Raw genomic sequence first — 27,996 nt, 5'->3', positions numbered from 1 at the left:
TCCATCATGGCCACTCCCCTCCTCGTCTCGTACGACCCCGCTTCCCCCTCCTCCGGCCTCTCCCTCAAGCAGATCGCCTACTTCGGTCGCGTCCTCGTCAAGGTTTCCAGCCTCGCTCAAGCTGAAGACTTCCTCAAGCGCAACTTCCGCCTCCTTGATGTCTACGTTGACGCTACTGCCATTACCTCCACTGGAGACCTCGTCGATATCCTCAATGCCGGCGCTGCCAAGATCTTCATCTCCCTCAACCAACTGACGGCTCTGTCTCAAGAACAGTCCGTCCCGTCATCACGTCTCGTCGTCTATGCTGCCGAGAGCCAGGTGGATGCCTTCAAGACCTGGGTGGGCGAGTCCACCGAACACAAGGATGCTGGCTTGTCGACCGACTCGTCTGCCGTCAAGGCCATCGCTGAGAAGCTTGGCATGAACCTGGAAGCCCAGAACTTGTACCGCACATACACTAGCATCCCCACGGAGGAGACGCTCAAGGACACCTTGGCCCAGGGCGGCGTCAGCGTTGTGTCGGCCGATGCATTGACCTTTGAGCACAAGGAACCCAACGGCAAGATCGTCGCCGCCTCTCTCATTGCTGCTCGTGCTGTCGCAGACCAGAGCAACGGCCTGTACGCCACCACCGTGACTGATGAGCGTGGAACATGTCTGGGACTGGTGTGGAGCAACGACGAGAGCATTGCTGAGGCCCTCCGCACTGGCACCGGCGTGTACCAGAGCCGGAAGCGTGGTCTTTGGTACAAGGGTCAGTCCAGCGGAGACGTGCAGGAGCTGATCCGCGTCGGCTTTGACTGCGACAGCGATTGCTTGGTCTTTGTTGTTAACCAGATTGGCAGAGGTAAGTCTAGAGTTCCCAGTCCACTTAAATTTACTAACCATCTTTAAAGGTTTCTGCCACCTTGGAACCGCCAGCTGCTTCGGCCCCTACAACGGTCTCGCCCGTCTTCAGAAGACCCTGCAAGCCCGCAAGGCTGATGCGCCCGCCGGATCCTACACTGCCCGCCTTTTCAACGAGCCCAAGCTCACCCAGGCCAAGATCATGGAGGAGGCTGATGAGCTGTGCCGCGCCAACACCAAGGAAGAGATTGCTTTTGAGGCTGCGGATCTTCTCTACTTCGCTCTGACTCGCTGCGTCGCGGCGGGTGTTAGCCTGGAGGATGTGGAGAGGAACTTGGACCTCAAGAGTCTGAAGGTGAAGAGGAGAAAGGGTGATGCCAAGGGCCCTTGGGCAGAGAAGGCTGGTCTGGCCGAATCGAAGCCCGCTCCAGAGCCCGCTAAGCCTGCTGAGCCCGCTCCTAAGGCCGATGAGCCCATGCAGATGACCCGCGTTGTTACCGCTTCGACCCCCGAAAATGTCGTGCAGGACTACCTCAAGCGTCCCTCTCAGAAGTCCAACGATGCCATCGTCGCTCTCGTTCGCCCCATCATCGATGACGTCCGCAAGAACGGTGACGCCGGCGTGCTCAAGTACACCCACAAGTTCGAAAAGGCCACTTCCTTGACCTCCCCGGTGCTTAGCGCTCCTTTCCCGCCTGAGCTGATGAAGCTGTCCCCCGAGACCCAGGAGGCCATTGATGTCAGTATCTCCAACATTGCCAAGTTCCACAGCGCCCAGAAGGACAGCAACGAGGGCTTGAAGGTGGAGACCATGCCGGGCGTGGTCTGCTCCCGTTTCTCTCGTCCCATTGAGCGCGTCGGTCTCTACATCCCCGGTGGTACTGCCGTTCTGCCGTCGACCGCCATGATGCTGGGTGTTCCCGCTATGGTGGCTGGCTGCAAGAAGCTGGTCTTCGCTTCTCCTCCTCGCGCGGATGGCAGCATCTCGCCTGAGATTGTCTACGTTGCGCACAAGGTCGGTGCTGAAAGCATCGTGCTTGCCGGTGGTGCTCAGGCAGTCGCTGCCATGGCATACGGCACGGAGAGCGTCAGCAAGGTGGACAAGATCCTGGGTCCGGGCAACCAGTTCGTCACTGCCGCCAAGATGTTGGTCGCCAACGACACCTCCGCCGGTGTCAGCATTGACATGCCCGCTGGTCCCAGTGAAGTGCTGGTGATTGCGGACAAGGACGCCAACCCTGCTTTCGTCGCTTCTGATCTGCTGAGTCAGGCCGAGCACGGCGTGGACTCGCAGGTCATCCTCATTGCCATTGACTTGAACGAGGAGCAGCTTCAGGCCATCGAGAAGGAGGTTGACGTCCAGGCCAAGGCTCTGCCCCGTGTGGACATTGTCAAGGGCTCTCTGGCGCACTCGGTCACTTTCGTTGTGCGCGACCTCGAGGAAGCCATGGCTCTTAGCAACGACTACGCCCCTGAGCACTTGATTCTGCAGATCCAGAACGCCGAGGCGGCAGTTGAGAAGGTGCAGAACGCTGGTAGTGTGTTCATCGGCCAGTGGACCCCGGAGAGTGTGGGCGATTACTCTGCTGGTGTCAACCACTCTTTGCGTAAGTCTTTCCAATCTCTTCAAACTAAATTGGTGAACCAAGCTAATAGTCACAGCGACCTACGGATACGCTAAGCAGTACTCCGGTGTGAACCTGGGATCCTTCCTCAAGCACATCACCAGCTCGAACCTGACAGCAGACGGTCTGCTGGGCTTGTCTCGCACGGTGGAGCAGCTGGCAGCAGTGGAGGGACTGGATGCGCACAAGCGGGCCGTGAGCATCCGCGTGGCGCACATGAAGAAGCAGCAGGCATGATTTGTACCAGCGGTTTACGATTGACGCATGTAATATGAGCATAGCAATAAAAGGTCTTGATGATCACTGTACATTAATGGTATCTCGAACGCCTCTAGTAGACACGGAACTTTTCCCACCACCGATGCAACGCAGAATCATAAACTGCCGTAGCAGTACGGACAATAAACAAACCACAAACCAAATGAAAGGAACAATAAATCACTTCTTCCGCTCACGAATCTTCCACTTGACACCATTCTTATTCGTGCCACCCACCACATTATCCATCCGACCGCGCTGCCAATCCAACTCGCGCTCTGCAGCAGTAATCTCCTTATACTGCTTCTGCAGCGCCTTGAGCTTGTTGACCCGCGCCTCCGCCGCACGCTTCCTCATCTTGCGAGCCCGACGGGCCTCCACAAGCGCCTGTCTCTCCGCCTCCAACTGCTTCCTCGACTTCTTCATCATCTGCTTCCCAAACGAATCCTCCTCGTCCTCCTCGTCATCATCCTCATCGTCTTCTTCCTCCCGTAACTTCTTCTTCTTCAACACTCTCTGCTCCTTCCGATCATCCGCAAACACCAACTTCCTGCTCTTCTTATTCTTCTTCTGATCCACCTCATCATCATCCCCGAAATCAAAATCGAAGTCCATATCATCATCGTCGTCCACCACCTCCTCCTTTTTCTTATTTTCCGCTTCCTCCCCATCAAGCAACTCCTTCATCCCATCCTGCAACCGCACCTCCTCCTCCAACTTCTCCATCTGTCGCCGGATCCGCTCCCCGACTGTCCGCAGGTACCCCGCATCCTGTGTCTTGAGCAACTTGATAGCGTCGTGACTGAGACCGCGCGCAGCAGCCGAGTCGCGATTTCCTGCGGCGCCGTGTTTGCCTTGCCGAGCGGACGAACTCGACATCATTCCGAAGGCGAATTCATCGGGGTTGCGGTCGCGGACCTTTTCTTGTAGACGCTTGATCTTTTCTTTCTTCGTGTTGTAGTCTTTCGCGCGGAGGGAGTAGTCCTATACATCCATTCTGTTAGCATGTAATGGCAAGATAGAGAAATAGAAGTATGTACCTTGTGCTTTTCAAGAATACCCCATTTCTCACGACCTTCGAGCTGACCACGCTCGCGGTGGTTGCGCCGCTGAACGGCATTGCGCATGGAAGACATGATGAATCCCCCCTCCTTTTTTTTCTCTCCCTGCGTAAAGGGACTTTGTGAAGGGAGTAAAAAGTACTTGGTTGATTGTTGGGTAAGAGGGACGGGGATAGATAGATAGATAGAAAGTAATGAAAAGTCGGAGTCGGAGGACACTAAACCCAATCGGGTAGTTGCCGACCAACCCGTCCGACTTCTTTCTCCGCTGGATTCTAACTATTCTAGCTGTGCTAGACAACCGCATGATCATTGGTGTTGTTTTCCTGGCTTTCTTTTTTTGAGGGCAATTGGTGGTTATATGCTGGTGATGAATTGATACCCTGTGTCGGATTCTCGGATTGATTTTTACGACGACGATTATTCCTCGTGTTCGGACAGTGCGCTATTGCTTCTCTCTCGTATACACGACAGGTCACCACCACCACCACCAGCAACACCTCCTCTCTACAAAGACATACATACATACAATACAATACATACACAACCTCAATCTCTTCACCAATCCAAAAATGTCCTCCACAACCCCCCAACCCGACTCAACAACAACCAAGCCAAAATACAACCTCCGCAACCCCCTCCCCCTCTCCGCCGCCCAAGAAGCAGAAGTGAAGCAACTCTACTACAAGCGCGTGCGATCTCTCTGTGCGCCTGAAATCAAGGGTGAGAACCACCCCCCATATACCCCAATCCCAATCCCAATCTCATTCCCTTCTTCGAAACCGAAGGGAAAAGTGTTTGTTCGCAACGCATACTAATCACTGGGGCGCCATTGGTATAGCATTCGCCGAATGCGCCGTCAACCGCACAATAACAGCAACATGGGTATGTCGGGACCAACGACTAGCGATGAACTCGTGCATGGTAGCGCATGCAAAGCCGGAGGTAGAAGACCGGGCGAGGGAGGAGTGGTTTGCGACGCATGAGGAGCGGAGGAAGGCGAAGGAGGAGGAGCTTGCGAAGGTGGAGAGACGGAGGGAGGAGGTCATTCGCATGATGAGAGAGGATCAGGAGAGACAGGCTGCTGCTGCGAAAGCTGCTGCTGAGAAGAAGTGAGATGGTGGGTGTGTATGTGTATGATGGGGATGGGGTTGTGTGCTGTGTAGTGGGTTGGCGTATATAGGGTTATCCTCCTCTTCTTTTTTTTTTCTGTTTCTTTTGTATTGATACTGCTGGTTTTGGCGTTTTGTTTGGCATTTACAGACTTAGTGTGTGTTTATTGGGACTTGTATAGTAAGTAGTTGTTGTTGGTGGTGGTGATGTGATGGATGGATGGAGCGACGATAGATGATGGGTGCATGATGTTGAAAGGAAAAGGGAAAGAAAAAGGAAGAGGAAAAGAAAGAATAGATGAATTGAATCTCCCGTCATCCTGTCCAAAGTACTAAGTAGGTAGTGGTAGTAGTAACTAGTTATCCTGCGCCCTAACGCCTCTATGCAGATACACACCCTCCCACTTTCAACTGATATCTAAACATCCGTCATATCCTTATCCCCATCCCCATCCCCTCCATCCCCATCACCCTCCCCCATAGCCGTATCCTCCCCAAAAACATCCTCCATCTTCCCATCCTCCTCCTCATCCACACCCTCCTCACCCTCCTCTACCTTCGTCCCACCCCCAGCACCCCCAGCACCACCACCACCACCCATGCCATTCTCCCTCCCAGCATCCCCAGCCTCTTCGACCTCCTCCTCGCCCTCACTCTCCCACTCCTCCCTCATATTCCACCCCGTACCCGTCAAACAGAACCTTTCCGGCGGCAACCTCATCCCACCCATAACGACACTCTGATTCGCCGCCGCCGTCTTCGCCATCCCCTGACTATCAAACCCACGACTCGCACCGGGCAAAGCCACACGATTCCTCTCCGCCGCCACATCCATCAAAAACTCCTTCGGCAATCCCGCCTGGAACTGATAATGCAGTCGGGACGCAATAGCCAGCCGCAGCGCCGGTAACGACACAGTATTGATTTCGGACGCGCCGGCGCGGGAGCTTCCACCACCACCAGCGGCCTCGGGACCACCGGCGTAGCCTTCTGTCGCGAGATGCACGGCATCTTGCAGCACCGAGGACGTGTAGCGGTAGGCGAAGTCGAGAAGTTGCAGTGGTACGCGCTCTTGGTATGCTGTTACTCCCAGCGAGGAGAGGAGCATGTGGATGAGTCGGACATCGCGCGGACGTCGTGATTTGCCGCTGTCTTTGAGGGAGGTAGAGGGGATTTGGGTCGGTTGGGCGCTGGGGTTGGTGTTCGCGGCGGGTGCGGTGCTGGGGTTGTTGGTTGCGGTTGTTGTTGGTGGTGGTCCTGCGGCCGGGGCGGTAGTGGTGGTGGTGGTGTTTTGGGATGCGGTGGGTTGGGTGCTTGATGGTTCGGCCGGAGGTGTGATGGGTTGAGTGGTGGGAGGTTGCGCGTGGTTTGGTGAGGCCATTTTGAATGATATTGAGGGTGGTGATGGGTGAGGTGGTAGTCGTTGACGGGATAGTGGGTGTAGCGACGCGCTTCGGAGGCTGGTCAATTGGTGGGCGCTGGCATCGCCTGGTATTCGGAATGGAATTCGCAGTATCCGATACAGGTGTAGATGAGTGTATGCGCGAGGGTAGATGGTTGCTGGGGTTGATGAAGCTGGAGATGAAAGCTGCCGATGGAGGCAAAGCGAGAGTCGGTCGGCCAGGCAAGTCCGCGCTAGACCGCCTTCGGCAGGTGATCGATTCCCAGCACTTGGGACCGTCGATGTACGTGATGTTGCAGCAGAAGGAGCAGAAAGTAGATTAATCAAGAGAAAAGAATTTGATGATGCAACAATTCTATACTGTGCAACTTAGTGTCTCGACTATCATACATTATGTGCCGCCCAACAAAAGTAATAATATGGCTATGCGACCGTGCAAACGCCCATCATGCAATTCTATAACACAAACACCTCATCCATGCGATAAATATCAAGTCCCTGGCCTGTGAGTTGGCCATCGTAATGCAGTTGATGCATCTTGCTGCCCTCAGCGTTTGGGAGAGCCAGAATTGGATTGGCTTGGACGAGGAGGGTCCAACTCCTCTTCCGAGGCGATCTCATCTTCGTCCTCGATCTCTTCTTCATCGGCAGCATGGAGATTGAGACTGTCCACCAGTTCAGATCCATCGACCGAGTCCTGCGAGATGTAGCTCGCCCCGAGCTCTTCTCCGGCTTCATCCTCGTCGACATCACTTGCTTCCTCGTCGCTCAGCTCCCCGTCATACTCCTCGTCCTCCTCTTCCTCGTCTTCCTCCTCCTCTTGGTCTCCTTCCTCCGCTTCGCTGTCTGTGCAGGAAAAGTCCTCCAAGTCCGGCGGAGGCTCTCTCCAATAGGTAAAGTCGGTATATTCTTCGCCGCCAGCCTGGACCAGCAGACTCACCGGCGGGAAGAAATGGTCCAGCAGCTCCGTCATCGAAACGTAACTGCTCTTGTACTTATTAAGACTAAGAAGGTCCAGGACGACCTCGGCATTCGAATTGATCGTGAAGATCCTGGTGGATGGAATGTTCACCGACCGGTAACTCAGCGCATCAGTAAGACGATTGCCGAACCCGGCGTAGAAGGGATTCTCTTTCCCATTAAACAAGTTCAAGATATCCCGCAAGCAAGCCATCTTGAACACCTCGGGCTTCCTCAGGTAGATTTCTCGTCGGAGTGCTGCCATGGTTCGATCGGGACTCATGATGACCGGCCCCTTAGGCAGTCGCCAGCCGTCCTGGTTTACTCCATACAAGTAGGCCCGCGTCGTATCTGCCTGGCCAACTGATCGACTTGTAAGGTACATGATGTTGTAGCCGTTGTTGACAATGTCAGTATACAACTTGGCCACTCCAGCATGCGTCCAGTCACGGCCAATCATGTTCAACACATGGCCCAGGGCATCAGACCTACAACCTATTAGCGACTTCCGACAGCCCAGGTCGAAAACACTTACTTGGTGATGGTTCCGTCAATATCGGAGATTACAATGGGAATATTCCCGTTCCACAGATACATCGTTGCCGTGCACGTAGCCCGGTTGACGCTGAACGACATGCTGTTCGCCCCAGGCTTCAAGTTCAGGGCCTTCAGCTGATTACTCGTGAGACGGAGGGTCTTTGCATAGTTTCGAGTTGGCTCTTGGGCTTCTGTCGTCGGTGACTGCGGCGGGGTTGGGAAGCCGGGTTGGACATCAGACTGGGTGCGATAGTGCCGGCTGGGTAGCGGCTTGTCCTGCAGAGACTTGTCGCTGTCACTGTGATATCCTGGGTCGGAGATGGCATGCTCGCTCATGGCGGAGCCTGGTCGCATCGCATTAAAGGTGGCGCGGCGATTGGCAGCCTCCTTTGCTTCTTCGCTACTGTAGATCCACAAGTTCCCATGTTCGTCGGCCCCGATGAGAGCCCCAATGTCATAGGGGCCCTCCAACTCCTCTGCAAGGATCTTCCGCGCAAGAACTTCCGCTCGCAGAGCGTCCTCTTCGCTGCTCTTGTACCCGGTCATATCGAGCATGAGGTCTCCTGTTTCGGTGACGTGAGACGGAATATTCGATCCGGAGAGTTTCTTCGATAGCGAGACGGCACGAGACATCGCCTCTTCGGGAGTTAATGGCGGAGGGCTTCGCGAACGACCATCCTGGCCCAGATCATCGCTCGTGGCGCTGGCGCCAGAGGACTGCATCCCATATACTTGGTCCGCTACGCTGACACTGTTGGAGCGGCTCTTAGTCAACAGCACTGTATCCGTAGCCGTTCGGTCGATTTTGGTGGGAGTATCGCCGAAAGAGCCATGTCGGGACCTGCCCAGACTGGAGTCATCCGGCGACCGTGAAAGAGGAGTAAGGGTACCTGTCGCAGATGGATGTCAATAACATGATATAACATGATATATGAAAGTCGGCAATAGAACCCACCTAAATCGCTCGATGCCCGCATACTCCTCGACAGCACCGGAAGGGCTGTTGAAGATTTTCCATCTAGATTGCCCGTAGATGATCGATCGAGATCCAAATAATCGGGTTCCTGAAGCGATGGAGGGAGGTTCTCCTCACTGCGCATCTTGGGGCTGCTGCTTGGAGAAACCAGGGGCGAAGTCTGCAACGAGGCGGGGATCTCGTCTGTTGTCTCAAAGACAAAGAAGGCCTCTCCGCCTTCGCCCAGCTTCATCGCATAGTCTTGCTTGACACCATTTACGGAAAATTCCACCTTGAACGTCTTAGTTATATGGGAATTGCTGAGAGGATCGATGCGGGAACGGTACCTTCTTCTCGTACGGGCGGAGCAAAGAGAATTTGCCGAATCGAACATGGAAAGGTGAACAAGCCAAAGTTCCTATACGAGAGATTAGTGTCCGATTGACCAGAAAAAGAGGCAAACCACGAACCATCCTCTTGTTCAATCACGATCACATCGATTGCCCCGCTCAAGGTGGCTGGATTGATGGAGTTCCACGTCTTGGAGACGGAACCACTGATACTTCGGACGTACTGCATCCTGCGAGAATGACAGGGAAAGTCCCTGGAGAATATTGTAACAATTCCCAAGCGATAAAGGCGAAGCACAAAACAAAGAACACAGCAGATAGAGAGGGGGGTCGGAGGTCAGACGGCGGAGGTGCAGGAATTGCCGCCTACATACGGCCCATGTGACAATGCCCGATAGACATGCGCCGAAGTGGAATCATTAACGAGAGACGGTCACTTGCAAAGCGAATGAGTTGGCATGCAAGCATTTGACCACGATCGAAACCAAGCGAGTGGAACCTGCAGCACCAGCAGGGCGTATAGACAACAAAGGGAGACAGATAGGACAGCAAAATGGGAGAAAGAGTTAGCCAAAGGCGATTCTATGATTGTTGGGACCTGCAAGAAGGCTCAACAGCCCAACCGCTTCGTCTGTCGCTCTCCGGCCGGGCGGTCCGTCATGTGCTCCAGGCTGCTTCTTCCCTGCCTTCCTCGGCTTCAAGCGGGCACTAGGCCCCTTCCGGCTGGCGCAGGCTATTTTTTGAGGAATGTCCCAAAGTAGTCTAGTCTGGAACATCCCATGATCTGCACCCAGTTGACTCAGAACTGAGTCAGCAAGCAAAGTAGTCAGCTAAGTTATCTCAGTCAGGTGACTCTGTCCCACTCCTCTCTCGGCAGCCCTCCGCGGAGCATCGGATTAATTCCTCCTCGACTCTCACGGATTATCTAGGTGAATCGTCTGCTTGCTGACCCTTCACTGCCCCTCGACGAGGTTGCCAGTCCCCTCCCTCCTTTCTCCCTCTCCATGGGTGTCGGACGCTGGGATGTATGAGCCGTTGTTTCTCTCCTTCGACGCCTACCCCAGCGTAGTTCCCCGAGTGAGGGTGCGAGGCGTCATGGCTCTCTTCCTGGCTGTCACCATTCTCTGGGCTCTGATCTGGTAGGTCGCAAGGTCTCGGTTAGAGTGTAGAGAGCGCACAACTAAACTTAACTTCTCTCAAAGGCTACTGTACCGTGCGTGGCAGGTCTGCCAGACCCCCAACGACGTCCTAGTTGAAAAGCTCGGTCTGGATATTCCTCCGCCACCAGAGGTCACCCTCGAAGAGATTACCGCCCGTGAAATTCGCATCGCCTGGAAACAACCCGAATTTCACAATTCCATCCACAAGCACATCATCCAATTGAACGGCATTAAGGGTACCCTCGGCAATGGCTCCCTCGAATCTCTTTCTGTTGATACTAATGAGTTGTCAGTGGGCGAATCGAAACGAGCGGAAACTGCAGTCGAAATCCTGAACTTGGTTCCCGGAAGTATCTATCATATCTGCGTTCTTTCAGTTAGCGCTGCGAACTTCCAAACCCCAAGTGCAATCATCCATGTGCGCACAAAGTCTCTGCCCTTGTCGCAAACCCAACAGAATGCTACGGTCGGCAATCCTACCATTCGGGCGTCCATCCCCCGGTCTACCGCTGGTCTCGCTGCCCCCTCGGCGCCTGTGATGTCTCGGGAGCACAGCGGAGGACAGCTCCAAGCCAAGCGATCTTCAGCCGGGCGGAAACCGTCTCCTGCAGCGAGCGGGACGGAGGTCTCGCATGGCCATGCGGAGGAGACACAAAAGAGCACCACGAACGACGATCACGACGAGACTCTCGAACAACTTGCCGACCGATTGAAAACCCTGCAGCACGAGAACGAGACCGTCGAGAAGCAAACTACCGATGAAGAAGAGGAGCACATTGCTCTTCTGAAGGAACTTGAGAAACAGCGTGACGAACTGAAAAAGCGGGTCAAAGAAAAGGATGAAGCGAGCGGCGACCTGAAGAAGCACGTTTACAAACTGGAAAGTGTCAATCGTACAGTGCAGAGTGAGAAGGCGAAGCGTGAAAGACTCCTGCAGCAGAAGGAGTCTGAGCGTAAGAAGCGCAAGTCCGATATCGTCCGGTGGCAGGAGCGGGTTGAGAACATGAACCGTGAAGCAGCGGAGTCGAAAGAGGAAAAGACACGGCTGGAAGAGGAGGGAAAGCAGCGCGGAGATGAGATTCGGGAGAAGATTGCCAAGGAGCAGGCAGAGATGAAGGTCATCGATGACGAAATCCAAGACAAGGGCGGGCGTGTCAAGAAGCTGGAGGAGGAGAGGCAAACCCACCAGGAAGCAGATAGCGAGGATGGAAAGGAGTTGGATCGCATTGACAATGAGCGAGCCCGCCAGTGGGAGATCAAATTGAGCAATCTTCACGCTCGCTATGCTACCCTTGTCAACCTCCATACCCAGGTTAGTATATCTACAATAGCTTGGTTCTTGACATAGTCTCTAACTGGCTCTACAGGCTCAGCAGCAGTACCAAGAAGCGCAGGAGCGCCTGAAGTGGCTAACTACCCAACGTACCGGCAGCACAGGACCCTTTTCTCTCCCAGCTCTCGATCTTGATCTCTCCAACACTGCAACTATTCGCCCACGTCGACACCGCAGCTCACTCGCCAGTAATGTCTCATCTCCGATGAATTTCACGGCCATCGAGCCTTCATTCTCAGGTGGCATTAGCTACAACCCTCCTGCCACTGGGTCTCCCACCTTTGGCCCGACTTCTGCCTTCTTCAACATCAACAATGGAATGACCCTCCCGAGCCTTTCGGGCCAGTCGGATAGTACGCGGGGATACTCGGATATGTCGCTTGGAAACCCTCAAATGAGCCCTCGCGCCGACGCACTTCTTCCGTCCGATCTACTCGGAGACGAGGAGTCGCCCGAACTCCCCCGTCCGGCCATCCGTTCTCGCTTTTCCAACCTCGAACAACCAAGCACTGCGCTAGAGTTTCCTCATGGGCCACCTTCGCCAGACTCTACCGGAAGCAGGCCGGAAAGCCTCTTCGCTAGTCCGGAGAACCAGACCCTGCCCAAAGATGTTGAATCGCAACCGGTGAATTTGGATGTAGGCGAGGCGCCGAAAAGTGCGTCGCGCAGGCTTTCGGGGCTCTTTGGCTTCCACCGTCCTCGCGGCAAGACATTGGCAGACGAGCCACCTCTACTGGGCAGTTTGAAACCAGGACAAAGTCAGTCGTTCCCCCGTAATCTGGAGGAGATGGATCCCATAGGGGCTAGACGTCGTCGGCTGAGCTATACAGGCAACTGGGCGAACCCGATGTCTCTGTTCCCCAGGAGCAACACAGCAGGTGTTACAACAGACAGCTCTTCCGATCATCTTCCCTCGCGTCGCGCAGGCATCTCCAGCATTTTCTCACCCAGCCGGTTTGGATTCGGCAGCGGACACGGTCTGCTCAAATCGAGTGAAAACTCCGATCATAGCACAGGATACAACCAGTTCAGTCCTCGTCATGACCCCATCGATCCTTCCTCCATCTTGGGCACAGTGCGCCGGGAATCGTTGTCTCCGCGGCCCTCATCGACCTTCTCTTTCGAAAACCAGCTTCCTCATCCCTCCACCGATAATCGTCACTTCGGTTGGCCATCGGCAGAAAAGCAAGGCCATCGAAGTCCTTTGGGGTTTGATTGGACTTCCCCATCGACCTGGTCTCGGGTGCAGTCGCGCCGGCCATCTACACAGTACGGCTCATCGGGTCACCTACCTTTGGGCCTTACTGGGGAGCCAGATTTTCTCCAAGATTCGTTCGAGAGACAAGGTCGGCCATTGCAGGCGCCGATCGGTACACGGCCATCATCTTCTCATCGGCCAGTCACTCCAAAATTGAATCCTGCTGCACCTTCCTTTAGGACCATCTTCGGGAAGCGGTCGGACAAGAGCAAAGAGAAGGAGGCAGCGAAAGACCGAGAGCTAGATGCTCCTTTTGACTTCCACATGGAAGAAGGCTCCCCGTCTGAATCGCGCACCTCGCGGGATTCTCGCTCTTTCTCTATGTACACAGGCGACTCGTATGAATCCTTGGAACGTATGCCCTCCGCAGGCTCGCTGGATAATGGAAGCTCGAAAGAGTCATTCATTCGTAAGATCACCCGAAAGGGCAGCTCCAGCAAGTTCAGTTCCTGGAAGGACCGGTCAGGGCTTTTCTCCAAGAAGGGTGACCCTTCGCAAGGCGACATTGACGAAGACGCACATAGCGAGGCGATGCTTGCCAAGAGTGTGGACAGCACCGTGTCCAGCGCCCCTTCGGCAGACCGATCAACTCGCAGCAGCCTGGGATTCTTTAGCCGCATGTCCAGGAAATCCGATAAGGCCGCCAGTGAGACGAGTGAGCGCCCCAGTGAGCATGTTAGCGAGGCGGAGGATGAAGAGGCAGCGGAGGAGATCCACGCATGAACATACAACATCCATTCTTTCTATTTCATTTCATTTTTTTTTTTTTTTTTAGGTCGCCGTGTGGCGTTAGGCATTCTTTCAATTTCTTAGCTAGTGACGGTAGAAGTCATTTTGTGGCACATAGCATGCCTGTCTTATCCTCTTGATATGATCCACTTTTCTGTATACCTGCAATTTACTATAGTAATCAAAGGCGAAAGCTCTAGTCGAAAACATTGTCGTTGAAGTAGTTTATACCAACCAGAGATGCTAAAAGCAATTGGTGCAAAGCAGCGCAACGCTGGCCGTGGAGGGACGGTTCGGTTCGTCCCTCATCCCCACCCAAATCTTCATGATTCATCCTCCCTCGCCAGCCCGACGGCTTTTCCTGCACAACAATCATCGCCAGTCCCGAATACTGCTGTCTAAAGCAAGATGGCAAATTCCAAGTAAGTTCCCTATATATTAAGTAAAGTTTAAGAGCAGCTGCTAACCGCCACAGATATGAATATGTCAAGTCATTCGAGCAACCGGACGTTCTACTTCCCAATACATGGATTGTGGTCCGGATCGATGGCAGAGGCTTCCACAAGTCAGTGCATCCATCTCCCTCTCAAGGCTTCAACATGATGCTGCGCTTTTCGAAACTGCTCTTAGCAGCTGAATTAACTCATTATCCTAAGAGTCGGCTGTTTACATGTCGCTAACTGACGGAATATAGACTCTCTGATTATTATGGCTTCATAAAGCCCAATGACCGTCGGGCCCTAGACCTAATGAATGCCGCAGCCGTTGGCGTCATGAAAGATCTTCCTGATCTTTGCATTGCCTACGGTATTAGCGATGAGTACAGGTATGCGATGCGACATGCTCCGGGTCAAATAAGTTGATATTGACTCGAGATTAGTTTCGCTTTTCATCCCAACTGCCAATTATTTGAGCGGCGGAGTGCGTAAGTTATTCTTCTTTCCGTGCGCAATATTTTATGTCCACTAGCAGTATGGACTTATTCTGCTTGGAATACAGCAAACTAGTAACGACAATCGTGTCAACTTTCACGGCGCATTACATCTATCTATGGGGGACGTATTTCCCAGATACGCCGCTGCAGCCAGCAGCTCTGCCTTCGTTCGATGGAAGAGCAGTGATGTATCCGAATTCCAGAATTTTCAGGGATTATATGAGCTGGCGCCAGGTGGATTGTGAGTTTTGTCTATTCGCAGTTTCCCATTCATCGTGTGCTAATATGCTGTAGGTCATATCAATAACCTTTACAATACAACTTTCTGGTCTATGGTCCTGCAAGGTGGGATGGATAGAAGAGAAGCTGAACTGGAATTAAAGGTGAGTTTCTGGTGTTCAAAAGTTGCTATTGCTGCTAACAGTGTCGACTAGGGCACCCTGTCTTCCGACAAGAATGAGATCCTCTTCAAGAGGTTCGGCATCAACTATAATAATGAAGAAGAGATCTATAAGAAGGGCAGTGTCTTATATCGCCAGGTATGTGTGTCTCTGCTGCTTCGTCTATGTGGCTACTGACCAAGGTACAGTATCAACTAGAGGAAAAATCAGACTCCAGCATGCAGGAAGAAACATCACCATTGCAGGAGGACATGCCCTCCAAGACACAGCAAGAAAAGATCCGCAAACTGCGTCGCAAAGTGCAGGTCGTGGTCGACCATGTCGACATCATCAAGGATGAGTTCTGGGAGAGACGGCCATGGATTCTCTCCGGCAAGCCCGGAAAGCTGCCTACAGAGGCGAAGGAAGTAGTAGCATGATGATATGACGATAAAAAAGAATAATAATGAAAATGCAAATATTGTTCGTGAGAATATACAACCAAGTAGCACAGCCATGGGTATCTATAAGTCGAATCTATCTATAAACTGCCAAAGAGCATCCCTCTCTCCCATTCATCCACATTCAATTCGAGGACGCCGTCTCATCCTTGGACTTTTTCGACTTCTTTTTCTTCGACCCGTCATCCGACGCAGACGTCTCTCGCTTTGTCTTCTTCTTCTTCTCCCTCTTGTCCTTCTTCACCTCTTCCTCATCCCTCCCACTCGACTCCGTCTGTTCCACCTCCGTCGCCGGCGGCGTAGGATACACATCCTCAGGACCAGCCTTCTCCTTCTCCTTCTCCTTCTCCTTCTTCATCTTCTTAACCGCCCTCTTCTTCTCCCTCTCCGCCCTTCTAACTTCCTTCTCCTCCCTCTTCTTCTTCCTCTCCTCTCTCCTCTTCGCCCTCTCCTCCTTCCTCTTCCTCTTCTCCTCCCTCCTCACCCGTCTCTCCTCCTTACTCTCCTCTCCCTTGCTCTTCTTCATCTTCTTCTTCTTCCCATCATCATCGTTATCATCCTCATCCTCAGCCTTCCTCTTCTTATCCCCCAAAGTCCCCGGAACCGTCTCCCCCCTCACAAAATACCGATACAATTCACTCGTCAACGCATTCGGCGTGCGCTTCGCATCCCCCGCACTCTTATTCTCATCGCCCACGCCCTTCAGCGCGTCCTCGAATCCTCGCAACCACCACTGATTCGTGGGATCTTTGGTCGTCTTCTTCCCCACGCCTTGGTTGCCTTGGCGTCGCGCAACGAGAATCGGTCTCGTCAGGCCGAGTCCGCCGTGTGTGCCGGGCCGTCGGTTCGGGTTGAGTGGGTTGCCGGGACCGGACCAGCCGTGGCGGAGGAGGTAGGCTTGGGCGTCCATTTGCTTTTTCTTTTCTTTGTTAATGGGAGGTGGATTGGTTCGGAGGTAGTAACGTCGGTAGGTAGGTTGGTTGGTAGGTAAGATAGGTAGGTCGTTCGTTGAATGCGACTGATTCTCGACGGATGGATCAATCGATCGATAGGTGATTTGCAAACGGCGCGTGCGTATGTAAATTAAAGAAGAAGAAGGGAGAAGAAAAAAATAAAGAAAGAAAAAAGAAACCGCTATGTAAAATCCCCCCAACACATACAACAAGCAAAGAAATGCGACGACCGCGAAGGGATAGATAGATAGAGACTGATAGATAGTAGTGTAGGAAGGAGAAGGCCGCAATCTGCAAAAAAAATCTAACTACGGAGTAACTATCTAATCCAAAGCCCGCTCGCTCGCTGGTTTGCAAAAACTCCCTTCTCCGCGATAAGATAACTAACCGTCGGGTCGTCCGGTTCAAATCTTTTCTGAATTATAGACCGAAATTTTTCAAACTTTAAATCACAGTCGCGTGGTCTAATGGTTATGATTTCTCGTTCACATTCGTCAATTCTTTCATTTGATGAGGTTCCGAGAAGGTTCCCGGTTCGATCCCGGGCGCGACTATTTTTTTTTTTTTTTTTTTATGTTTATCTATGGTTTAAATCTTAGGTTTGGTTTTTGTCGGTTGTGCGCGGTAGTGTAATAATTGTGCATATATATATGTATATTCAATTGCTGTTTGAGATCATAATCCCTGTTAACGGGAGAAAGTAGTAGGAAGTATTATTAGGAGAAGTATGGACTGACTATGCTGGTCGCGCGGTCTCCTTCCTCTCTTTGACTAGTAGGTCACTACTAACTACTATACATTGTACTGTTATGGGGTATAGTATTGGTCGCTATGAAGCTATTGGTATTGAAGTGATTAGTGAGTGGTCTAGATTGAAGGGATAGTATGAATGCTATAGCGATGTCGGTGTTTCATTGTACATGGTGTTGGGTATATTCATGTGGTAGTATGGAATATAAATACTCGGGTCAACTCCTAGTTGATGATCATGATACCACAAGAAATTTTAACCAGCGACACGTATGCTAGGACACCGACAGAGTTGCAACGTCAGAGTTGCTATTTAATAAGTACTGCTACGCATCAAATATTTAAGAACAGGAAGTTGGATGAATGCTAGGATAGTTGCTGGATTATAGCAATCGATGCATATCAACAATGATGCTTTTAATTTCACCTCTAAATTGTACTAATATATTTTCTTTGTTCTAATGACATCTCGACTAAGTCCACTATGGGTTGATTGTCCCTAGCTAGCTATGAACCGTATTAAGAAGCTATAGATGTTGAATTTATCATAGAAAAATAAACATATAAGGAAGCCTCCACGACGCGGTCTATCTACCTACCTGGAGGGGTAAGACATGCAGAATTCCTCTCTAGAAAGGGGTGATTTCTTCAGATGGAAAAGTCTCCACTCTGCCTGTCACCGTTCGCTAGTTCATCGTTCTAGGCTACGAAGGCGGCATGCACCGCCCGCCTTGCTGTATAAAACGCCGATTTAAGTACTTATGGACACGGCCATTTAGTCTCCACTCAGTGTGCAAGACCATCTTAGAGAGCGCGATGAGGACCGTGCCCGCTAAGAATTTTTTTCTGAATGAAAATCACTCACGGTCTACTCGGAGATTCGTTGTTAATAATACCTCAAGCCTCATTGCCGTTTTGCCTGACCGGACGCGGATCAATTCGTGGCTGTGGCTGGCGGTAGCCATTAGTAACTGAAAGTCTCCAGTCGTAGATACCATGTGATTTTTTGTAGGTAAGTACTCAGCTACCCTTGTCTGTATAAGGTTCAATGGTGAGCCTCATAATCGGGGCTCCTTTGTATGTCAAGCCATGCCTCGCTGATTGGACGGAAACCGTAACGGTAAAAGTAGCTGTATTTAATGATAGACGGACACGTTCCGCAAGGCAAACACGAATGCAAGAAATAGGACGGTAACTGCGTTAGCTGAACCCCCTCCCTACATAATAGTAGGTATAATATAGTCACCAGATTTCGAAAGAACAGCCACAACAGACCGAGAGCTTTGCAACGCACGGCACCAGAAATCGGCTTTTGTTATAATGAACAGACCGCAGCTGGTCCCAACATCATCCCCGAAAGGAAGGTCGATTGTTGACGACCAACGGCCGACTCCGAAGGCCAACGGTTGGGCAAATCATGGGGCAGCAGTCGTATGGGTTGATATTTCCGATGGGGAACATTGGAAACCGGGCCGGGCGTCGACGGTGGATGATGCCACGACGACTCCATTCTGAGGTCGGAGCAAGCAGGGGGGCTTTTGCTTAGAAACCAACACCGTAGGTCTGTAGAGGTGAAGGGCAGGTATAGTTCTGCAGTGAGTGCGCATCTAACTATTGGGGCTATCAACTTGCTGGTCGTGTAATTAACCCAGAACTGCATGATCGAGTTAAACCTCGATGGGCTAAATTTTCTGGTCGGTAATTGCTGCCAACCATCTAGTTGGATTTTGAGAGAGGGGCCTGAAGTACTAAGCCAGCTAGTATAGTACGTGCCCCGTGATGATTCCCCAAAGGAAGGAGATAGCCGGGTAGACACAACAAGAGCTCTCACTCTCTCCCTTCCCTCCCAAATCAATCCTTGGTTAATAGGTTGTGTCGTTTAAGGTAAATAAATGCGAGCCTTGCAGCAATGTTGGTCTGCGAAGATTCGTGGAACTCAAGTCGGGGGTAAGAGGTTGACTTGTCAACGAACAATGGGAAAGTGAAGTGGCCATTAAGGAAGGTACTAGTAGCGCGGAGGAGCAAGCGTCAAAAAAAGTGCCTATCTTCTGGACGCATCCAGTAATGAATGACTTGATGCACATCCGTACCACATGCAGTAAAAAATGAAATAAAAAGGCATGACTTGTATGGTTCACAGCCGTCAAGTAGATAAAATTGAAAGACTAGTAGAGGTAAGAAGAACCGAGAACCAGTCGTCAGTGCGTGTGATTACTGTGTGTGAAGGGGAGAGAGGAGAGAGAGAGAGGGAGAGAGGGGAAGGGGAAATCCCAAGTCTCCGGTGTATGCAGGCCGAGCAAGTGAGAACAGCCGATTTGACCAGGCACCAAGTACAACGCATAGAAGGATGATGCATGCATCATCACCATCGACCCGAGAGTCTGGGAAGCGGTGAAACGATCAACATGAGATTCCTACATTAAGGCAACTGCTGTTCCCTTAGGCCAAACGCCAGGCTGGTTCGGGCGCCAAGCGGGCGGGTGACCATGGGATGGATTGGAAGGACACATGTACGATGTATGTATGGAGTACAGAAGGGACAACTTGCATACGGAGTACATACTACATGCGTCGGCCTAAGCACATAGTGTGCCCGGCTCACGGCGCTGACCGTCCATCCCTCCTCCGCCACCACCTGCCCAGTTCTTTTTCTTTCTGTCTCTTTTTATCTCTGATTTTTGCTTTTTTTGGGAAAGAGAGAGAGAGAGAGAGCCCATAGATAGAGGGAGAGAGATACAGAGAGGAAGGAAGAAAGAGAGAGAAAGAGAGGGAGAGGGAGGGTGAGAGAAAGAGAGGCAGACAGAGAGAGAGCCTTGGATCTTTTGTTCGGTTTTGAATTTAGCCTTCTTCTGGCTTTCCTCGTTTTAATTTCAATTTTTATTTTTTTTATTCTTATTTTATTTGACCTCCACACCCCCTCTCCCCTAACATATTGTTTGTCCAACCGTTCGGGATGAATCACAGGCCTCAGCTCCCAACGCTGATCCAGCATGTTGTCCCGATATATTGAGTTCCATGGTGCAGCCTGTCCAGGAATAGCTGGATGTAACGTAGCCCCCTTCCAGCCAGCCTCCCACACTTTCACTAATCTTCCAAGTGGTGGGTATGATAGATAGTACGGCTGAGGAACACTTGTAAGAATTCCGAGAATAATTGAGGTAGTAGTACAGAGTAAAACCTTCTTTTTCTTGTCTGTGGGAGGTGTCCAGAAAGAGTGGGTTTTTTTCTTCTCCCCAACATGCCCCCACTTGAGGATTTATTCCTGATCATCACAACGAGGTCATGATGTGATGAGTATCATGATAATCTCCGATCATGATCCTTTCCTGGCTTTCCTGGAAAGTCTTGTCCAATACTTAGTAGACCCAGAACTCATGATGTCCATGCCCACAGCCACGGGCTACTAGTTAGTAGTCGTCCAGGATGGAGCCTGAGTGGAACCAACGACCAGCGTGCATGTAAGGAGTCTGAGTCTCTTGTCTCTCTGGCCAGTGAGATACAATGTATCTAGCGCTACGAGAGACAGATACGGAGCGCCCTCAGCAAATTGATCCACTCCGGAGCGGCTGCACGCAATGCCGTGGGATTAGTGACCCTGAACGATGGAGGGTTGGAACGGGTTTTGGTTTGCCTGTGGTGGGCGCTGCGGGCGCTACGGGCGAGGGTTGAAAGGGAAGCACGTCCGAAGCTTCAAATCCTTCAACCAGAGTGTTGGTAACGCTGCCTGACGCTTGCATGCCTGAGAATGCGGGCAGCGACCGCTAGGCCCACGGAGATATTGTGCGTTAGTGGCTCCCCCGAGGAAACTTTCCTTTATTCAACTAAGTGTGGGAGACGGTCCGCATCCCGCCCGGAAGTCACTTGGGCTAAATTTGATTGAGGACCCATCCATGGTTGCTGTCTTCCCTCGATCCTGGCTCGTTTCAATCTCTTTGGTTCATTATTCTTTTCCCCCCTCACAAACCTCCGTTTTATAGCGTCGGGCAAACTGATCCTGCCCTAACCTACTCTAAGCCATTAGACAAGATGGCTTTTGTTGGAGTTTTCTTGCCCAGGTTTTTTTTTCTTCTATTTTCCCTCATTTTCCTCTGTGATTTTATTCCCCTTTTGGTACACCCTCACATTCACTGTATATCCGGATGATCCCCCATTATTGTGATCACCGTTATTTTCTTGCTCGTCTTGTCACTGGTAAGACGGATACATACAAGCCGCGAACCGAGGCAATGGGAACTCGTATTAGAGCCTCAGGCAAAAAAAAGGACGAAGGGTTGAATCTTCTTTGGTACCAGTTGGGAGGCAGGGTGTCGTACTAGAAGGACGGAATACCAGCGACATCTTCAACACCAATCATTTACCGCCAGCCTCGAACTGACCCAAAGTTATCAATCTGGGTGAGAACTGGTTTTTGGCGACCCGAAGTTAGGTATCCATGCTCTGCTTCTTGGCTTTTTGGAAGCGAAGGGAAAGGGAGGGAAAAGCTGAGGATAGAGAAGAAGTGGTAGACTAGAGAAGGATACCGATATAAAGAAATTCAATTCTGCCCGAAAGAGGAAAAGCATATGGAAAAGAAAAACCGGAAAAGGGAAAAACCAAAAGGTCGGAAATGCTAATTAGAGGTCAAAAAGGGAGACAAAAACAAAAGAGGAAATAAAAAGAGGGGAGAAAAAACAAATGAAAAAAAACAGGAACAACAAAAGGAAAAACATAAAAAATAGAATGAAAAAAAAAAGAAAAAAGGATAAAAGAGAGACAAAGACCAAATGGGAAGACGCTAAGCTACTTACCTGCTTCGAACTCGTGGTGGATACAAGCTGTATGTATTTTGTGCGTATGATATACCGACAGCCTATGTGTCCAGGATTATCCCCTGTGGATATAGCATGTAGTATGTAGGTCCGGGTGCACCGCCCTGGTAACACCTGGGAACACTAGCCAGACTCCCTAGTTAGTGCGTCTGTATGTTATGGTAGTAGTAAGTTAGTTAGCAAGCTAGTCAACATGTACCAACCATACATACCTAGTACATCGTGCATCCACCCTGGGATCGGTACCAGACAGCAGGCACACAGACGTTGGACGTGTCGCCCTGAGGAGGCAGTGAAGCGCCATCCAAACGTTTTATTTTTATTTGTCGCTAAAAGGTAGAAATAGTTTGATGAATTGAATTGATCGCCTGATTGATAGGACACGAGGGATTGTAAACATGGCAGCAGCGGATCAATACCGGATTATTGATCCAGGTTCCGGACGTCAGTTGGAAAGAAAAGACCCTCACAGCAGAGAAGCCAGAGACAAGTCAGGACCTTAGTGATCCGCGTGTAGCTGCCCAGAGGTGCTAAGGAAGCCATGTTCCATGGTTGCCGGAGGGGCTCTACTTCCGGAGGGAACCAATGATGCTCGGAAGGCACCAGATCGATAGCCAGGCGCATTTCCCACCATCCCCGACGCATCCATCCTGAACCCATGTCGGTACTCGACCACATCCTGACTCGCAGCAGCAGCAGCAGCAGCAGCAGCAGCAGCAGCAACAGCAACAGCAACAGCAGCAGAGATGCCATCTACAACAAACCACTAAACTGGAACCTCCACGTCTCATAACTGGCAGTAGTTCAAACCCAAATCCAAGCCAGTCTAGCCGCCAGATTGTTTACCTTTCTTATTGCTTGCCCTGATTTCTTCTCCCAAACCCAATCTCTCTTTTGCTCTTGGTCCACTCTCACTCATTCACTCTCTCTTTGCCTCTCACTGTCTGTCTGTCTGTCTCCCCTGCGTTTCCCACCATTCCAGCCCTTTTTCCCAGGCCCTCTAACCGCCCCGCCTTCGCGCCCGTGGGCCCAACGGGGTCAAGACAGCGGCTGCAACAACCTTAAAGGCAGGGTTGCTTTGCTTTTTGCCTTTTCTCCTTTGCCCTCTACTGTATTCCTCCCCCCCTCCTCCCCTCCCCTTCCTCTCCGCCGTCTAAATGGGCTCTCACTTCCGGGATCGGATTTTCCCTTTCTGATCCGATGATCCAGTCCAATTGACCTAATTCTCGATCGTCCCTCCCCCGATCCATGGTTGTTCTTTTAGTCGCTTCTCTCCTCGCAACGCCTGACTCCTACTTGTTGTTATCGATACTATTTATTATTCTTATTTTCTCGCCTATGCCGCTGCCGTGACCGCTACTTTCTCTTTTGTTCTCTTCCCCCGACGGTTTCCTGTCCTTGCGGGGAGGGGACTTATTTTCTTTTTTTTTTTCTTTCCCTTTTCCTATTTAGTATCCTCATTCCTCCTTGTGCCTCGGCCGAGATTTGGGGATACTCTTCTCCACTGTGTGACTGTGTGCGTGTGTGTGTGTGTGCGCACGGGTGTGCGTGCATCTTTGCTCTCATACATATTTCCAAGCTTGGGGGTAAAATACACTATTGTGGACTTGGATCATTCTTACTTGCCTTGGCTTTTTACTCTGCGGCTTTCCACTCCCCTCTTTCTTCCACTCCTTTAATTCCCTTCAACGGCCAGTGCTGGGTTCCGCTGAGGATATCTTCGGCGAGTTTGTTGTTGCCATCCTTTCGTCAATCCAATCATTGGCTCATTTGCGGCGCCGAACTTCCAACTTCCTCTATGTGCCACCTGACTTTCGATACCCCGATATCACCCACAGCCTGCATACACCCTGTTGGCTAACATTGGCGTTTTACGTTACCGTCAACCAAGAACGCCGGTCTTTGATTGAACGCACCCCTGTGTCCTTACCATATCTTGAGCAGGAAAAGTCGAATTCTTTCGTAGTGAATCGATTCCTGGACTTTTGGGTCTCATGTTTGAAATCGGACGAGTTTTGCACCCACCAATCACCATGGCTTCGCCCAATCGCAATAACTACAGCTACCAAGGGTTAGGATCTTATGATTCCGGCCGTTCCAGGCAAAACTCGGGGGCCATGGATATCCACGTCCTCACAGGTCAAGAACCTCCTCGAGAACCCCCACCCAACGATGATCCTTATGATGGTCATGGGGGTCCAGATCAGACAAGCCGTTATACCAGGTACTTCACCCTTTCCCATACTGTGCACCCCACATACCCCCGCAAAATCCCTATTCCTCGTGCTGTGCAAAATCGCTAGTATCCTACAACTATCGGGCGACTAATTCAGGGATCTTCTCCTTCTGTTGTTCGTTTGATTTAGGCCTCCAAACAGATGGCTCTTCTATGAAGAAAATGGGAGAACATATCATGGTTATCGCAGAGGAGTTTACCCGCTGCCATGTGATGAAGAGGAGCAGGACCGTCTCGATATCTTCCATAAGCTGTTCACGGTAGCACGGGTGTCCGAGAGCTTAATTTACGCACCTCACCCTCCAAATGGTAGATTCCTAGATCTGGGATGCGGCACTGGGATCTGGGCCATTGACGTGGCCCATAAGTATCCCAATGCTTTCGTGGCTGGGGTAGATCTAGCACCTATACAGCCTCCCAACCACCCTGACAACTGCGAGTTCTATGCGCCTTTTGACTTTGAGGCGCCATGGACACTTGGGGAGAATTCTTGGGATCTAATCCACCTGCAGATGGGTTCCGGCAGTGTTCTGGGCTGGCCGAATCTCTACAAGCGAATCTTAAGGCATCTTCAGCCTGGGGCATGGTTTGAACAAGTGGAAATAGATTTCGAACCCCGCTGCGATGATCGCTCCCTGGATGGACTGGCACTCCGGGAATGGTACCAGTACCTGAAGCAGGCAACACAAGATACTATGAGGCCCATAGCGCACAGCTCCCGGGATACCATCAGACACCTTGAGGAGGCAGGCTTTACTCAAATCGACCATCAGATGGTGGGGTTGCCTCTCAACCCTTGGCACCATGATGAACATGAGAAGAAGGTAGCCCGTTGGTATAACCTTGCAATCTCTGAAAGTATCGAGACGCTCAGCCTCGCCCCTTTCAGTCGCATCTTTCACTGGGACTTGGAGAGAATCAGACAAATCACGGCGGAGGTTAAGTCACAGGCCTTCAACAAGGAAATACACGCTTACAACATCTTACACATATACCAGGCACGGAAGCCGGGCGGCCCGTCCCTTTGAAAATGCTGAAATAATTACGGCAGCGCCGGCTGTAATGCAAATTTCATTTCGGATACCCATATACAGCCTTTGTGGGAGGGTCCTCCTACCTGTTTACTTCTTTTTTCTATTCCCTTTTTTCTCGATGAGAATAAGTGACGACCGATCCCGTCAAGGAGACGGGATCATACTGAACTGCATATACACCAGAGCGAGCAGAGTCCACAGAGCCACTCATGGACTTGAACTCGTTACCAATACTGCTTGTTTGACGCACGAATGCCAGGAACGCAGGCAGGCCTATCTTCGTTGTATTATTGCCTACTCTAGTGCAGACAGCCGAATGGCAGAAGGATTTCGCGGACACGACGTATATCGTCCATCACACTATGAGGATGATTGCCGTCTCAGGAAATACTGCTCGAGTTGAGAGATTATTCAAGCTCTTCAAGAGGGTGAGATGCCGGTGTCGGGACTCACGGAAGTGACACGACGACTCTAAAGTATCAGCTTTGCCAGAATCCAAGAGGGACTGTCATCCTCAATGTTGTACTTCTTGGAAACATCTGCAACCAAGGCTGACTGCTTTGCGGCAATGGCACCACCGTGGCAGGTGACTGAGTGCTCGTGGTGACGGACCCCTTGAGGCCTCTCAACACCAGCCACTCCATTAAGACCCAACAATCTCCAATGATCGTGGCGGGTCCTGTGACAAAACCACCTTTGATTTGGTACTCCTTAATGAACTAGATGAAAAAAGAAGCAAAACGGAGGGCTTTAAAAAATAACGCGAAGCCCTCCAAATGGGTTCTACTGAACATTTTCTCTCCCACCGAAACTCCACCGATCATGTACCGTAAGTATATCGAAGAGTATGCCGTGTCCCTTGAGACAGCCTACCAGACGCCAAGAACCCACTAATTGACATATAACCCAATAGATGACCCGCAAAGTAAGACAGAAGCAACACTCAGAACAGTGAGAGAACGCAGTGTGTTAGCCCACACAAAGTACAACTTACCGCCGCCGACCCTTCTGACCTCGTGTGCTGCCGTTCCTACCGCCACTTACACTGTCCTTCTCCCCATCCCCGTTAGCATTCACTCGGTCTCGCGCTGCGCCTGGACTACGTCTCCTCATCGTCCCGGGTCCAACAGCGATGATATCATCCTCGCTTTCACTGTCCGAAATATCAAGAAGGACTGGCATGCGAAATGAGGTAACAATATCCTCATCCGCGCCGTCTTTGTTTACTTCGATTGTGAGAACGTCGGGGACCTCGTCTTCCTGGTCTAAACGGCGCTGGTGAATTTCCTCTGCCGGGTGGATATCGAATTCATCTTCACGCTCAACATACTCGACGTTCTCTTCGACCTCACCGAAGTCAGGGGCCAGGGCTGACCATTTCTGAGGCGTCACAATCGACCAAGTATAGATGCATCCAGATTCTAAGCCACAGGCAACCACCATCGGACGGCTAGGGTGCCACTCAACCACTCCTAGTTCTTCGCGGGGGCCTTCCAAAATCTTGACCAGGGAGCCGTGGCTCCGCTCCCAGACATAAATGTCAGGGTTCATGAATGTGGACGCAGTAACAAACTCCCCGGTGGAAGAAAATGCTACATGGTTCCAACTCAAACGGTTCACCACATCTTGGAACTTATGTTCCACTTGGAGTTTGATGTTGGTAGGCTCCAGATCGATACCCAATTGTGAGAGATCCGGCATGAGTATTGTGCGTATCACGCGATCAGAGCTGTTGACTAGTAGATCCCGACCGTTACTTGCTAGGCGAAGTAAGATCACCACACCATTGCAGAGCCGAGTGGAATGTATTGTGGTACAGGTTTGTGTCTCAATAATATTGATCCAACCCTTAGATGTACCCGCTATGATATGGTTTCCTAAAGCAGTGAAGATCGTAACGCACGTGGAATGTTTCGCATCTTGAGCTGCTTGTTTCGCAGCAACGGCGGGGTCAATTTCTTCGTTCTTTGGAGGCGGAGGGCGAAATGGAGCGGATGGAAGGATGCGCTTGACGGGCTTGGGTAACGAAACATCCACGAGGACAGGCTGATCTTCGAAAAGAGACGCTACAAAGAGCAAGCTGCAAGAGGGGCGTGTCAGCAATATGCTAGCCGCTAAGCAATAGAAGGGCTGTCATACTGGTTATAAGGGTGTAGTTCTGCGATATAAACGGGTGCTTCGAAGCGGACGGTGCGGACCCGGGAGCCATCTTTCAAATCCCATAGAATACATTTCCAGTCCTGAGAGGAACTCAGAAGATAACGGCCGTCTCTTGACCAACTGTACACCGATTGTAGTTAGCATCAATGTGCGTACGGCGGATTGCGCCGAGGGGGGGTGTGTGTGTGTGAATGAGCTACCTTAATGACTGAATCTGCCTGGTATGACCTCGTAGCTTTCGCGCAACCCCGTTGGTTTCCACATCAAAAATGACTACTGTTCCATCAACCTGGGACACGGTTATTGATTTGATCTTAAGCAATCCCCGCATGTTGTTGGCAACCAACCCGTCCAGACGCCAAATAGTCTCCTTTGCGATTAAACCGTAGACAAGTCGCATGTCCACTTCCTGATATAGGATTAGTGATCACACCTTAGAAGATTGATGAAGTACGACATACTCAGCTTCTCCGTCAACGTGTCTGGATAATCCTGAGCTAGGACAAAGGGATCAACAAGAGACAAATTCATGATGCTAGATTCACGCAGAATAGTTCGGCAAGCGTCAAGTCAGAGCCAGCAAGTCAAACGACAAAAGAGGCGGTAAGTTCCCAGCCTGCGAAGAAGGCCGGGAGGTTCGCTCGGGCGCAAACATCCAGTGTAGTCAATAGCCACAGATTTAATGAAATGA

The 27,996-nt window shown here is 51.3% G+C and overlaps 10 protein-coding genes and 1 non-coding gene across 11 annotated transcripts; 6 read left to right on the top strand and 5 right to left on the bottom strand.

Moving 5' to 3' along the window:
• Nucleotides 1-6: 6 nt before the first annotated feature.
• HIS4 (histidine biosynthesis protein HIS4) lies at nt 7-2,711 on the top strand (the record flags this gene model as incomplete). Its single annotated transcript, XM_041686301.1, has 3 exons — nt 7-850; nt 900-2,456; nt 2,512-2,711. The coding sequence occupies 3 exons, from the start codon at nt 7-9 to the stop codon at nt 2,709-2,711; spliced, it is 2,601 nt and encodes an 866-aa protein (XP_041537078.1).
• Nucleotides 2,712-2,912: 201 nt separating this feature from the next.
• Nucleotides 2,913-3,868, bottom strand: AKAW2_10358S (rRNA-processing protein UTP11; the record flags this gene model as incomplete). Its single annotated transcript, XM_041686290.1, has 2 exons — nt 2,913-3,716; nt 3,773-3,868. The coding sequence occupies 2 exons, from the start codon at nt 3,866-3,868 to the stop codon at nt 2,913-2,915; spliced, it is 900 nt and encodes a 299-aa protein (XP_041537077.1).
• A 497-nt stretch (nt 3,869-4,365) lies between these two features.
• Nucleotides 4,366-4,909, top strand: AKAW2_10356A (uncharacterized protein; the record flags this gene model as incomplete). Its single annotated transcript, XM_041686279.1, has 2 exons — nt 4,366-4,516; nt 4,635-4,909. 2 exons carry the CDS (start codon nt 4,366-4,368, stop codon nt 4,907-4,909), a joined length of 426 nt encoding a protein of 141 aa, XP_041537076.1.
• A 414-nt stretch (nt 4,910-5,323) lies between these two features.
• TAF9 (putative transcription initiation factor TFIID, 31kD subunit) lies at nt 5,324-6,286 on the bottom strand (the record flags this gene model as incomplete). Its single annotated transcript, XM_041686268.1, has 1 exon — nt 5,324-6,286. One exon carries the CDS (start codon nt 6,284-6,286, stop codon nt 5,324-5,326), a length of 963 nt encoding a protein of 320 aa, XP_041537075.1.
• Nucleotides 6,287-6,854: 568 nt separating this feature from the next.
• Nucleotides 6,855-9,338, bottom strand: AKAW2_10354S (putative lipin Smp2; the record flags this gene model as incomplete). The annotated part of the gene is made up of 5 exons (XM_041686257.1): nt 6,855-7,755; nt 7,803-8,694; nt 8,760-9,051; nt 9,107-9,177; nt 9,230-9,338. 5 exons carry the CDS (start codon nt 9,336-9,338, stop codon nt 6,855-6,857), a joined length of 2,265 nt encoding a protein of 754 aa, XP_041537074.1.
• Nucleotides 9,339-10,132: 794 nt separating this feature from the next.
• On the top strand, nt 10,133-13,583 carry AKAW2_10353A (Fibronectin type III domain protein; the record flags this gene model as incomplete). The annotated part of the gene is made up of 4 exons (XM_041686246.1): nt 10,133-10,248; nt 10,312-10,505; nt 10,563-11,581; nt 11,637-13,583. The coding sequence occupies 4 exons, from the start codon at nt 10,133-10,135 to the stop codon at nt 13,581-13,583; spliced, it is 3,276 nt and encodes a 1,091-aa protein (XP_041537073.1).
• A 414-nt stretch (nt 13,584-13,997) lies between these two features.
• On the top strand, nt 13,998-15,343 carry THG1 (tRNA guanylyltransferase; the record flags this gene model as incomplete). Its single annotated transcript, XM_041686235.1, has 8 exons — nt 13,998-14,011; nt 14,065-14,154; nt 14,284-14,415; nt 14,470-14,514; nt 14,589-14,764; nt 14,818-14,906; nt 14,958-15,062; nt 15,113-15,343. The coding sequence occupies 8 exons, from the start codon at nt 13,998-14,000 to the stop codon at nt 15,341-15,343; spliced, it is 882 nt and encodes a 293-aa protein (XP_041537072.1).
• A 145-nt stretch (nt 15,344-15,488) lies between these two features.
• AKAW2_10351S (uncharacterized protein) lies at nt 15,489-16,274 on the bottom strand (the record flags this gene model as incomplete). The annotated part of the gene is made up of 1 exon (XM_041686224.1): nt 15,489-16,274. One exon carries the CDS (start codon nt 16,272-16,274, stop codon nt 15,489-15,491), a length of 786 nt encoding a protein of 261 aa, XP_041537071.1.
• Nucleotides 16,275-16,770: 496 nt separating this feature from the next.
• On the top strand, nt 16,771-16,871 carry AKAW2_t10012A. The gene has a single exon. It is a non-coding gene; the product is annotated as a tRNA-Val (tRNA).
• Nucleotides 16,872-23,908: 7,037 nt separating this feature from the next.
• AKAW2_10350A (class I SAM-dependent methyltransferase) lies at nt 23,909-25,139 on the top strand (the record flags this gene model as incomplete). Its single annotated transcript, XM_041686213.1, has 2 exons — nt 23,909-24,099; nt 24,242-25,139. 2 exons carry the CDS (start codon nt 23,909-23,911, stop codon nt 25,137-25,139), a joined length of 1,089 nt encoding a protein of 362 aa, XP_041537070.1.
• Nucleotides 25,140-26,135: 996 nt separating this feature from the next.
• Nucleotides 26,136-27,836, bottom strand: SWD1 (Set1-mediated histone H3-K4 methylation subunit Swd1; the record flags this gene model as incomplete). Its single annotated transcript, XM_041686201.1, has 5 exons — nt 26,136-27,225; nt 27,285-27,425; nt 27,506-27,594; nt 27,653-27,714; nt 27,767-27,836. The coding sequence occupies 5 exons, from the start codon at nt 27,834-27,836 to the stop codon at nt 26,136-26,138; spliced, it is 1,452 nt and encodes a 483-aa protein (XP_041537069.1).
• Between the last annotated feature and the right edge of the window lie 160 nt (nt 27,837-27,996).

This window comes from Aspergillus luchuensis, chromosome 1 (genome assembly GCF_016861625.1).
Source record: "Aspergillus luchuensis IFO 4308 DNA, chromosome 1, nearly complete sequence".
NCBI lineage: Eukaryota > Fungi > Ascomycota > Eurotiomycetes > Eurotiales > Aspergillaceae > Aspergillus > Aspergillus luchuensis.
Note: the sequence above shows the minus strand (reverse complement) of the source record. Positions and strands in the feature narration are given on the sequence as shown.